Source organism: Notamacropus eugenii, chromosome 1 (assembly GCF_028372415.1).
Source record: "Notamacropus eugenii isolate mMacEug1 chromosome 1, mMacEug1.pri_v2, whole genome shotgun sequence".
NCBI lineage: Eukaryota > Metazoa > Chordata > Mammalia > Diprotodontia > Macropodidae > Notamacropus > Notamacropus eugenii.
The window spans coordinates 125,751,995-125,764,178 of record NC_092872.1 but is presented as its reverse complement, the minus strand read 5'-3'; the positions used below and the strand labels follow the sequence as shown (position 1 = coordinate 125,764,178).

The 12,184-nt window shown below is 38.0% G+C and overlaps 1 protein-coding gene across 6 annotated transcripts in view; it reads right to left on the bottom strand.

Annotated features, from left to right (window-relative positions):
- The window catches only part of USP3 (ubiquitin specific peptidase 3), a 114,552-nt gene that overhangs the window by 16,878 nt on the left and 85,490 nt on the right, over positions 1-12,184 (bottom strand). For all 6 annotated transcript variants that reach the window (XM_072613292.1, XM_072613298.1, XM_072613288.1 and 3 more), the window contains 3 exons: positions 5,821-5,967; positions 3,136-3,242; positions 2,913-2,993 (listed from right to left, as the gene is read on the bottom strand). In XM_072613292.1, the coding sequence (XP_072469393.1) occupies positions 2,913-2,993; positions 3,136-3,242; positions 5,821-5,967 (335 nt within the window). The remainder of the gene's footprint in view (positions 1-2,912; positions 2,994-3,135; positions 3,243-5,820; positions 5,968-12,184) is intronic.

Below are 12,184 nucleotides of genomic sequence, written 5' to 3'. Positions count from 1 at the left end.
ACTGTGCGCCAGGCACTATGCTAAGCATTTTAGAAGTATTACCTCATGTGATCCTCACAATCATCCTGCCAGGCAGATGCTGCTGTTATCCCCACTTTACAATTGAGGGAACTAAGGCAAGCAGAGTTTAAGTCACTTGCCAAGGGTCACACAGCTACTAAGTATCTGAGGTTAAATATGAGCTTCTGTCTTCTTGATTTAGGGCAGTACTCTGTGCCATCTAACTGAAAATTATTTTCCCAGGTCTTCTCAGGCCATATCAAGGATCGCAGATTTGGACCTTGAAGGAAACTTCTAGGTCTTTTAGTCCAACCTCCCAGAACTGAGGAAACAGGTGGCAGGTTCTCTTGTTGCACCACATGACGTCCCAACAAAAGCTACCCACATAACCTGGGGCAGGTCACTAAATTTCGATGGCCCTTAGTTTTCTTAAATGTAAAAAAAGGGCTTGTTTCAGAGAAACTGTAAGGTCCTTTCCAGCTCTAATCTATGATCTGTTCCATTTTTCCTTTTATTGACCTATTATTTCTATCTGTTGTGTAAAATCTGTGAAGAAGGTCATTCATATGCCTAATCAATTAGCAAATAATTATTGGACACATGGGGACCATCTAGACATATGTATATATATATTATATATAATATATACACATATATGTCTATATGTATGCACATATAGACATATATATGAGAAATAGTTCCTTTTTTACAAAGTACTTAAGATCTCTTTTGGGGATAGATGATACACACACACGCAGTATTAGAACGAATGAACAAACTGATTTATCAATGGCACTGCCAGTTGGGTGGTACCAGAACGCTCATCCCTTCCCTACTGAGAACACTTAAGAACTTTTCCCTTCCTCATCCACCTTGTTGCTTCCTCTGGAACCTCAGCAATCTTGGATGCATTGCTATGCCAAAGAAAGGAGAAGAGAGAGACCATCCACACTTGTAATGCACTGGAGTACTGCTGAAGTCTCATGGTGGAACTCTGCTGTTACATGCGGTAGTCATGTTCCATGGTACTATAAGGTATGATACCTTAAGATCACAACCACCATTTAGGAAATGGTTGCCATATGGAAGATGCATTTCAAGTTCCCAACTGATCATATGACCCTTCTGGTTAACTGGGGGCTGCCCATATATAATAAAACCCTAAACTGCAATCTTACATAGAAAACTGCATTACTTAAAATCTTCAGCCAAATTTATCACTGAAGTCCTAAATTTTGTTTTTTATCTGCTTTAAGATAGAATCAAACAAAGCTTGTGCTAGATCACGGAAAGACCTAGAAATCACTTTTTTGTTCTACATCAGGGAATAAAAACCTGAAATGTGATTTAAATGAGTTTTGTGAAATTTGTTTCCTTTAAAATACCCTTACCACCCACCTCCCCAAAAACAGAAACGAAAGATTTTTTCCACGGTACATATATTCAGTATACATAAGAATATTTTAAACTAAAGCTCTTTTTCCCCTCTTCTGCTAGGCAGAGGTGTACCCTGCAGATGGTGATATAAGGAATAAGGGTAAAACACCAATTAAACATGGTTACATATGTAGCTGTTTTGGCTTCAGTTCTCATACTAGTCAGGCACTGAAATAGTCTTAGGAAATTACCTTAGTAATATTTTGCTACTTAGTTAGCAGCATGACTAAAAGTTTTTCTTTCTTTTAAAAAGTGTCTGAACTACCTTCTCTCCCCTCCTTGCACTGGTATAGGACCAGAGGTGTGGAACATTGCCCCTACTGTCAAGAAACAATTTACACACTGGTTCGTTTTTCTCAGGGGCCTCTGAGCTGTTCTTTCTTTTATACTCTGTTACAAGGAAAGGCTCTCTAGGGAGGGAAGACAAGAGGGACATACTTGGAAATAAGCGACACAAAAACAAAAGATCAAACTTTACGTATGCGTGTCCTGTAACACAGGGGCAGGTAGGTGGCACAGTGGATAGAGTGCCAGGCCCGGAGACAGGAAGACCATATTCAAATCTGGCCTCAGACATTAGTTGTGTGACCCTGGGCAAGTCACTTAACCCTGCTTGCCTCAGGTCCCTTATCTGTAAAACAAGCTCGAGAAGGAAATGGCAAACCACTACAGTACCTCTGCCCAGAAAACCCCAAATGGGGTCACCCAGAGTCAGACAACTGAAACAACTGAACAACGACATCCTATAACATGTGGAAGTAAATAAATAATGTGTTCTCTAATTTCCTTCCTACAAAGGAAAATAAAAATTTTCACTCTCAATTTCTAGGCAAGTTGGACTGAATTCTGTTTTCTCAAAACGACCTGCATTCTAGGATTTGTGTTCATTCTGTCTTTACTCATGCCATCCCCTAGAGCTATGCTGTCATCTCCTCCTAAACTGTTCAATCCCCACCTAACCTTATTACAGGAAACTATCCCTCTCTCAAGTACTGATGCTGCCGTACTGAACCTCCCCCTCACGAGTCTCTTTTTGGCTATCTAGTATACTTATCTGTTATTGTGTATTATAACTTTCTATGTATGTATCTTCTCCTTGTACTATATGTAAGCTCAATGAGGCTGGCATTCTTACCTATATTTTGTAACTTTCCCAGCATACAAAACAGGCATTTTAAAATGTTTCCTGAATATATATTGTTACATTTTAGCTGGAAAACCAGTTTGGTTACTAACCTTAAATTTTAAAGGCTGTGTCTTCTCAGTAACAAGAAGAGAAGGGAAAATATTTCAGGATATGGTAAAATAAACATATAAATTGGGCTTTGTGGAGGCACAAGAACCTGGCTCTGAAAACAGTCATATTAACCAAGAAGCCCCAAAGGTTAAAAGAATGCAAGAAACAAAACACATTTTAGCATGGTCATACACAATACAAATCCAGGGAGACTTCCAAACAACAGAAGAGTCCTTACCTCGGAGTGAACACAATGGCCCATTTTCTTGGTTCTTAGTACGCTTGTTTCTAAACTGACTGGGAATATCTAATGAAAGGTCTTAAAACAGGGAAAAATTAGTTAAAATCACATTGGCTTAATCACTATTTTAAAAAAAAAATCATCATTTTGATGGTTTCTTTGAAAATATTTCAACATTTTTATCACAAAAATAAAGCATAAATACCCAAATATATCTTACCAAGAAATGGATCAAACTTTCTAGATTCTGTCCCACATATTAAGCAGTTAACTTCATTTTGAAGAATGCCTCCAAATATAGCTGTGACAACAGTAGATGCTCCATTTCTAAAGAAAATCACCATGTGGGAAAATATTTTAATCACAATGTCTATATTTTTTTTGATAGCACTAAACCATTAATAAACATTTTTTTAAAGATTCTTTTAAAACAAGTTTTTCCACTGATGATGGTTGTGTATTTTTTTTAAAGTTCTAGAAGAGGAATGAAGGGAGCAAAGTTCCATGAAAGATTTTCATTAGGCACAATCAAGGCTAAGCCATTCTTACTGATGTCACAAACTAAACTTTAATTCTGGGGAGTATTGTCTATAAAAAGTTTGTTTCCCTTTCTGTTTTGAGGACAATAATGAGTGACTTCAGACATGGTAAAGCCTACAAAAAGAACCTTTAAGAGTCTTCAGTTCTGACATTAAAAATTGCAAATTGTATTTTAAAAAACTAACCGTTTTTGATACTTCAAAATCTGAGATATATGAGAGAATCTAGAAGGTATAATGTTCATTCTGCCTTACGGTTTAATTTCTGTAAGATTCAGAGTGAGGATTTAAAAAAATAAATTCTTAACTATTAATAAAGATATTAGAAAAGGAGAAATAGAAAAAATTTAAATCATCATCCTTTTCTGTTGCTACTATAACACCATGTTTGCTTTAAGAATCAAGTCAATTGTATTTTACTGTCAATTTAAACTAGCTACTGTTCTTCCCCTTCAAAGACTCTTCAGAGGTTAGAATAATATCTACATTCTAGCTCCAAATTATATTAGATTCATGTAGCGTCACTAAGTTTTAGTTCACCACGATTTCAGACACCATTCAAACAGAAAAATCAGGATATGCTCTTCATACAAATGAGCGCAAAAATGTGATTTTAAAAACGACTACTTTTAAGTAGCGCTCCTTCCACCCGTAGGAGGACACAACAGATCATGGCTTCTGCGCACAAAGTGTGTCCTATTGACTTAAAATAAATGCGTGTTAATGAGCGATGCATTCCTTAATCAGTAATAAGGCCGTGCCTTACAGCTGTGTGTTTAAATGCACTATACGGTGTACTATTACGAAGTAAAAGAGCTATGTCCACTTTCAAGACAGCTGTAGCAACCTCAGGGAATAGTACAACAAGCAGATTCAGCTTCTTGCACATTTTATGTGCCATGTTTTAATGTATTTTAGTTAATATTAAAAAAAACTACAACATGAAACATAAAAAGCATCAGGAGAATGCAACAGAAAAGCAGCACTGTTTTGTGAGAGAATTTATTGGAGAATGGTTCGTCCACTGCAAAATTATTATATTCAGTGAGGTGACAGGATAGAGGTCCTTCACTGTCTGCTCATCTGTGCCTCAGGTAGCTGACTGAATAACACTATACTGAAGTTTCATGATGTCAGCCAGGAGTTTCTTGAAAGAAATATATTAACAGTTATAAATTACAACAGTTCAGGCAACAATATGAAAGCAGGACGTATCTACAGGTTTCCTATGTAAAATAAACATACTATATTGTATGTAAAACACATGAGCTATATTATATGTCATATCATTGTTCTTTGTACACAAATATGCTGCTTTAAAATATATCGTTCATTTTTCCACACTCAACAAAACTCTGAATGTAATATCGTTGGGAGTAGATAAGTCACCGGCACCTTCTTTTCTAAACTAGAATCTGAGTTGGGGGAACAGTGCACCTATGTATAACAGACTATAAAGATCTATACTGGATCCATTCCTACAGGACAGGTGGCCACAGGAGGGTGAAAGTGGACAGAGGAACCCTACTTTAACATTAAAAACAAACAAACAAACAAAAAAACAACCTAGCTACACTCACTAATAAGATCCAGAGAACGCTAAGTGGGCAAGACTACAGTCACACCTATATACAACTTACCTTTCTTTCTCTGACGAGTTTAACTTGTAATCCCCTTTCCTGCACAGATCAGGACTGACAAAAGTCTCAAAAATTACAACATAAGAGGAGACTGCACATTGACCAAAATCCAGGCTGAAATGACTGTAAACATCCCTGCCTAAAGCAAAATAAATGTTTTGGTCTCAGTGCAGGTTTCAGTCTATTAGAAATTACATGGGAAAACAATTCAAAATTTTTTCATGTTATGGGGCAAGAAACACTTCTGAAAACTTACTGATGCTTCAAGGTTAATTAGGGAATGAACAAAAACGTTTTAGGCAAATTCAAGTTCCAAAATTGCTCAAGCTCATGTTTCAAGTAGAAGTACAACTGGTTTGGGTAGACTAAAAAAAAAAAAAAATCCATCCCCCCCAATTATCTTCACTATCATTTGAGAACTATTTATAAAAGATCAACAAAAACTGAATATATCCTATACTTTTTCTAATTTTCAAACAATTTTTTACTGAATTTCATTTAAAACTCTCAGAATAACTAAGGACAAATCCAATATTATTGTGTTCAAATGCAAGAAAAAGCATGATTACTTTGGTATGTTACTTGTAAAGAATTTAAATAAGAAATATGTGTAAAGTTTAAGCTAAACATTAACATTTTGAAATATAAAATACCACCAGCATCGTATTAACATAAAGCCCTCCCATGAAACCACATAAAAAAACCATAAACAAATAAAAGTCTTACATGCAACATTTGTTACTTGCAGAAAGACTAGAATTCTCTTGCAGAATTACTGATCGAGAAACTCCATTGAAGCCTCCCTGGAGTTCCAAGTGTAGATGGTCCAAAAGATAACGCATAAATTCATGGGCATCCTGCTGCTGATAACCCCTTAAAGGAAACAAAAATGTCTGATGAATGTGGGGACTTCACATGCCCTCATCAGTCAAGTGATGGGCAAAGCAGGTTCTACATCCCAAATCAAAATGGTTTCACTACAAGAGTAAATTTTTTTGTCTCAATTTCATATCTTATCCTATCACATTAAATTCTAAAACACTACCATGGGTGACAGGGAATTTTTAAACTAATGGCTAAAAGTGAAGGAGGCTGGTTTAACCTTTAAATTCTGACAACAGAATCTTTAAAAAATGCTAGAGCCAAGAGTTTCTCTAAGTCTGTAAAGACATCCCAAATAATGATACAGAAAACCTTAAAACTGCTTTCACTCATACAATGAAATCTTCCTCTGATGATATGTATTAATACATGACTAAAAAGACATACACAACGCCTTTCATACATGCTCTCTCACCGTAGTAAAGAAAATGTTCTTACACTAAAAAAGATCGCTTGGCAACTAATGAATACTGGTGGCAAATAAAAATAATAATAAAATGAAAATTAGAAAGCAATAAAATTTTAGAAAGCTATCTGAGTTAGAAACCACTATGTCTCTAATGTATATAATATTTTAATGAATTCTGGAGAGTAAAGACTTAGTGTAGCATATTACCTGATTCACTTTGTAACACAGAATTTTGTTTGGTCTGGTTCTAAATGTCTTAAATGATAAAACTTTCAGTAGTTTTCTTATTTTAAAAATTTTAAAGTTATCTATTCTATATTCTATATAAATATATCTACTAATATATATAAAGATACCTATTAAATTCCATAACCAATATTTCTTTTTTTTTTTACGTAACTTTTAACATTTATTTTCACAAAGTTTTGGGTTACAAATTTTCTCCCCTTTTATCCTCTCCCCCCCCCAAACCCAAGCATTCTAATTGCCCCTGTGACCAATCTGCTCTCCCTTCTATCCTCCCTCTCTGCCCTTGTCTCCGTCTTCTCTTTTGTCCTGTAGGGCCAGATAGCTTTCTTTACCCCTTAACCTGTATTTCTTATTTCCTAGTGGTAAGAACATTACAGTTGATCCTAACACTTTGAGTTTCAACTTCTTTAGCTCCCTCCCTCTCCACCCCTTCCCTCTGGAGGACAAGCAATTCAATATAGGCCAAATCTGTGTAGTTTTGCAAATGATTTCCATACTAGTTGTGTTGTATAGGACTAATTATATTTCCCTCCATCCTATCCTGTCCCCCATTACTTCTATTCTCTTATGATCCTTTCCCTCCCCATGAGTGTCGACCTCGGATTGCATTCTCCTCCCCATGCCCTCCCCTCTATCGTCCCCCCCACCCTGCTTGTGCCCTTGTCCCCCACTCTCCTGTATTGTGAGATAGATTTTCCTGTCAAAATGAGTGTGCATTTTGTTCTTTCCTTTAGTGGAATGTGATGAGAGTAGACCTCATGATTTTCTCTCGCCTCCCCTCTTTATCCCTCCACTAATAAGTCTTTTCTTGCCTCTTTTATGAGAGATAATTTGCCCCATTCAATTTCTCCCTTTCTCCTCCCAATATTTCTCTCTCACTGCTTGATTTCATTTTTTTTTTTTTAAGATATGATCCCATCCTCTTCAATTCACTCTGTGCACTCTGTCTCTATGTATGTGTGTGTGTGTGCATGTGTGTGTGTGTACTCCCACCAAGTACCCAGATACTGAAATGTTTCAAGAGTTACAAATATCGTCTTTCCATGTAGGAATGTAAACAGTTCAACTTTAGTAAGTCCCTTATGACTTCTCTTTGCTGTTCACCTTTTCATGGTTCTCTTCATTCTTGTGTTTGAAAGTCAAATTTTCTTTTCAGCTCTGGTCTTTTCATCAAGAAAACCTGAAAATCCTCCATTTCATTGAAAGACCATTTTTTCTCCTGAAGTATTATACTCAGTTTTGCTGGGTAGGTGATTCTTGGTTTTAGTCCTAGTTCCTTTGACTTCTGGAATATCCTATTCCGTTCCCTTCGATCCCTTAATGTAGAGGGTGCTAGATCTTGTGTTATCCTGATTGTATTTCCACAATACTTGAATTGTTTCTTTCTAGCTGCTTGCAATATTTTCTCTTTGACCTGGGAATTCTGGAATTTGGCCACAATGCTCCTAGGAGTTTCTCTTTTTGGATCTCTTTCATGCGGTGTTCTGTGGATTCCTTGAATATTTATTTTCCCCTCTGGTTCTAGAATCTCAGGGCAGTTTTCCTTGATAATTTCATGGAAGATGATGTCTAGGCTCTTCTTTTGATCATGGTTTTCAGGTAGTCCCAGAATTTTTACATTGTCTCTCCTGAATCTATTTTCCAGGTCAGTTGTTTTTCCAATAAGATATTTCACATTATCTTCCATTTTTCCAATCTTCTCGCTATGTTCTATGATATCTGTCTTTCTCACAAAGTCCTTAGCGTCCATCTGTGCCATTCTAGTTTTGAAAGAACTATTTTCTTCAGTGAGCTTTTGCATCTCCTTTTCCATTTGGCTAATTCTGCTTTTGAAAGCATTCTTCTCCTCATTGGCCTTTTGAACCTCTTTTGCCAATTGAGTTAGGCTAGTTTTCAAGGTGTTAATTTCTTCAACATTTTTTTGGTTCTCCTTTAGCAGGGAGCTGATCTGCTTTTCATGCTTCTCTTTCATCCCTCTCATTTCTCTTCCCAGTTTTTCCTCCACCTCTCTAACTTGATTTTCAAAATTCTTTTTGAGCTCTTCCATGGCCTGAGCCCATTGGGTGGGCTGGGACACAGAATCCTTGATTTCTGTGTCTTTGTCTGATGGTAAGCATTGTTCTTCCTCATCAGAAAGGAAGGGAGGAAATGTCTGTTCTCCAAGAAAGTATCCATTAATAGTTTTATTTCTTTTCCCTTTTCTGGGCATTCTCCCCAGCCAGTGACTTGACCTCTGAATATTCTCCTCACACCCACCTCACCTCCTGGTCCTCCCAGCCAGCGTTTGGGGACTGGGATTCAAATGCTGCTTCCCGCCTTAGGGCTTTTGGCGGGGGCAGGGCTGCTATTCAGCGTGAGAATTAAGTTCAGATGGTCAGGTCGGGGCAGGGCCGCCTCTCAGGCTCAGTTCCCTCAGGGGGTTTATGTACAGACCTTCCACAATGGATCCAGGCTCCTGCCTGCTTGGGGAGCCCCTGTCCACAGCCGCCTCTCAGCTTCTATCTCCCGGGGGGGCCCAAGCCATGGGGGCACCCCACTCCCCTCTCGACCCGCCAAAGAGACTCTCTCACCGATCCCCGTCACCTGTGGGTGGAGGGGCTTGTGCCGCCGCTGGAGATCCCGTCCCTGAAGCCTGCTCGGATCTGTACCTCTCGGAGCCGCGGCCGCTGCAGGTCTGGGCTGGGCTCCGCGTCTGCAGCGCGACGGACCTTTTGCGAGAGAGGTTTCCAGGTCCCTCTGTGGGTGGAGGGACCCGCGTGGCCGCTGGAGATCCCGTCCCCGAAGCCCGCTCGGATCTTTTCCTCTCGGTGCCGCGGCCGCTGCAGGGCTGCCCTGTGCTCCCAGACCCGGCGCCCAGTCCGCAGCGCGAAGGACCCCCTGAGAGAGGTTTGCAGGTCTCTCCGGAACAGAAATCTCCCTCGCTCCAATATTCTGTGGCCTCTGGGTGCAGAATTCACCGTGAGTTGATCCCCTCTAGCCGTTCTGTGGGTTGTGGGTTCGGAGCTATGTGTATGTGCGTCTTTCTACTCCGCCATCTTGGCTCCGCCCCCCATAACCAATATTTCTTACCAAAAAATTTCTGAGTATTTATTTTCCCCACTCAATTCCTAAATTCCATGTTTAATTTTGTTAATTACGCTAAATAAGTTCCCTATTCCATAATCAGTCATCATTATTCATTTGCCAACTGTTACCTTGACACTTCCCCTAAACTTTTTCATTTACAGTTAATTCACTCTGAACTTATGAGGAAATAGAAAAAAATTATAAAAAAGTAAACTCTGTATACTCTACTGATGTGCTTGTTAGCTGATTAAGTGGAAGGCAGTCTAATGTTTGTACTACCTAAAAAGCTCAAATGGCTGTATAAAAAAACTGTTCTGTGCTATTTTAAGAACACACCTCAGTTACCATCTGCTAAGACTCATCATACTATCAACCATATTTTAATTTTATTTTGTCTTTAGATCAATTTGCATTTATTATTTATAAATGTTCTTTCTTTTAAATAGTGTAAAGTTGCTCTTAAAAGCATAATGTGTTTTTTATACAGTTTTCCCATTAAATTTCCTTTCCTCACATAAAAATCATTTATATTTTACTTTTTTTCCTTGTCATCTAAAAGGTGATAGCATTGGAGAACAGAACCACTCTGTTCTTCTATAAAAGTCAATTAATACTTGAGTTTACTTTAGTTTATGTAATTTCATCAGAATATACAAACATTACCCATTTTTCTCTAGGTGTTGTTGAACTACGCTAGTAACTTTGGGGGGATGTGGTGACAATCCAAGGAGCCATTTACAGTAATATAATATTGATAAGCGAAAATCTGAATAAGACCCCTAGCACACTGGGGAGATTCAACCAGTATCTCTTAAAATACTATACCAACAAACCTCCCAATTCCACCTGGGTAATTTTCTAATTAGGTTTCTGTCAAGACTTTCCAAATGCTCAATTACATTTTCAGAAGGGGAAAGGAAGGAAGGGAAGGGACATAAGGAAGGCTTACAATAAGAGGAAAGGGAAAGTTTTCCTTCTTCAATGATAATGTTTCCTATGTAAACAGTCGTTGCTATGTCATCCATGGAACTACTTGTCAACCACTGATAGAATGGATTTTGAGGAAAACAACAGATATCTTTAAAATAAAACCAGAATTCAGGCCCACAGGAAACAAAGAGGATGGAAACTCAGTGGGGTTGGAGTTTTAATCACTTTACTACTTCTAATTGTTTTCAGCTTCCAAGTCTCATGCTCTATAGGCCTCACAGTTTCCTCACTGACAATAAGAATTCAATCAGTAAATCTATCTCATGAGAGACACTAAAAATAGTCACTATAAAAAACTTCACACCTAAATAAGGCTAGAATAGCAATAACACTATTATGTTCCTCCTGAGGAGGAAAAGCTAAGTGTAAGAGGTATATAGCTGAAATGTGTGGGAGAAGGAAGGGCAAAAGTATTGTCTTTTCACATCTGATTCTTGAAACAGAAAGAATCCACTTAAGACAAAGAACTTTGCTGATACCAAAAACTATTAACTTTTATTTTCTAGAATGTGACAGGTAAATTAAAGTATCAAGACAAACACCATGAAGTCTAGACACACACAGGCACTTGTGTGACATCACAACATGCACAACAGTGGCATGTACCTGTGCACTATTCTCCATGTGTTACAATATCAGTACATAATCTGTAAAATGGCAAAGACCGACAAGGACAATGATATGCCTGTGTAAGAGCAAGCTGTCACTCTAGAACAAACGTTCCGAAATATCTGGGATGTGCTCAGAATTTCAGTTTTGTTAAAGGTACGAGAAAGCTTTAACATTTACAAAACAGTTCTGATTACTTTGAAAACAGTGACAAAACCAACATGGCTTAGCTCATTTTTTCCAAGGAACACAAAATTCAAAGTGAACTTGGTTCACACATATGGAAAAATAGTGAATTAAAGTGTTTAAGTTGAAAATGTCTAAAAATCTAAGCTACCAGAATCTTGTATAATTATATTTTTAAAATTCCTTTTTCTAACAGAGAGCAGTATCCAAAAAAAGCCTTCTGGATAAAAAATATACATGATACACCTAATAATGGCCTACGTAACATCCTACACAAAAAATAATTAGCAAACATATGGATTAGATTTCAACCACTCAACTGGTTGAATTCATTCACTTATATTCCATTTTACGTGCTGGCATGCTTTTCATTAAACAGCATGGTCAAGATAGTGTAGAAGGAAGTAATACAGTGAGACTCTCTCCAAACAGAGCTAGAAAGCGAACCAAATTGAATCATGATGGGGAAATCCAAGACAAAGTCACAGTAAGTCCTTTTTCTGGCTCTATTCTGCAAAGAAAAACAGAAGTCTTCACAGACACTGAGGACAGTTCTGGCCAGAGCAGAAGTCCTAGATTCCTCATATCAGGGAACTTCAACAAGCACAGGTACCAACTGGCAGCTTGGATGCCCATTACCCAGCTGTAGGTCATAAATCCTGGGCCAACTAACAAAAGGACCTGGTTCCTTGGAAAGGA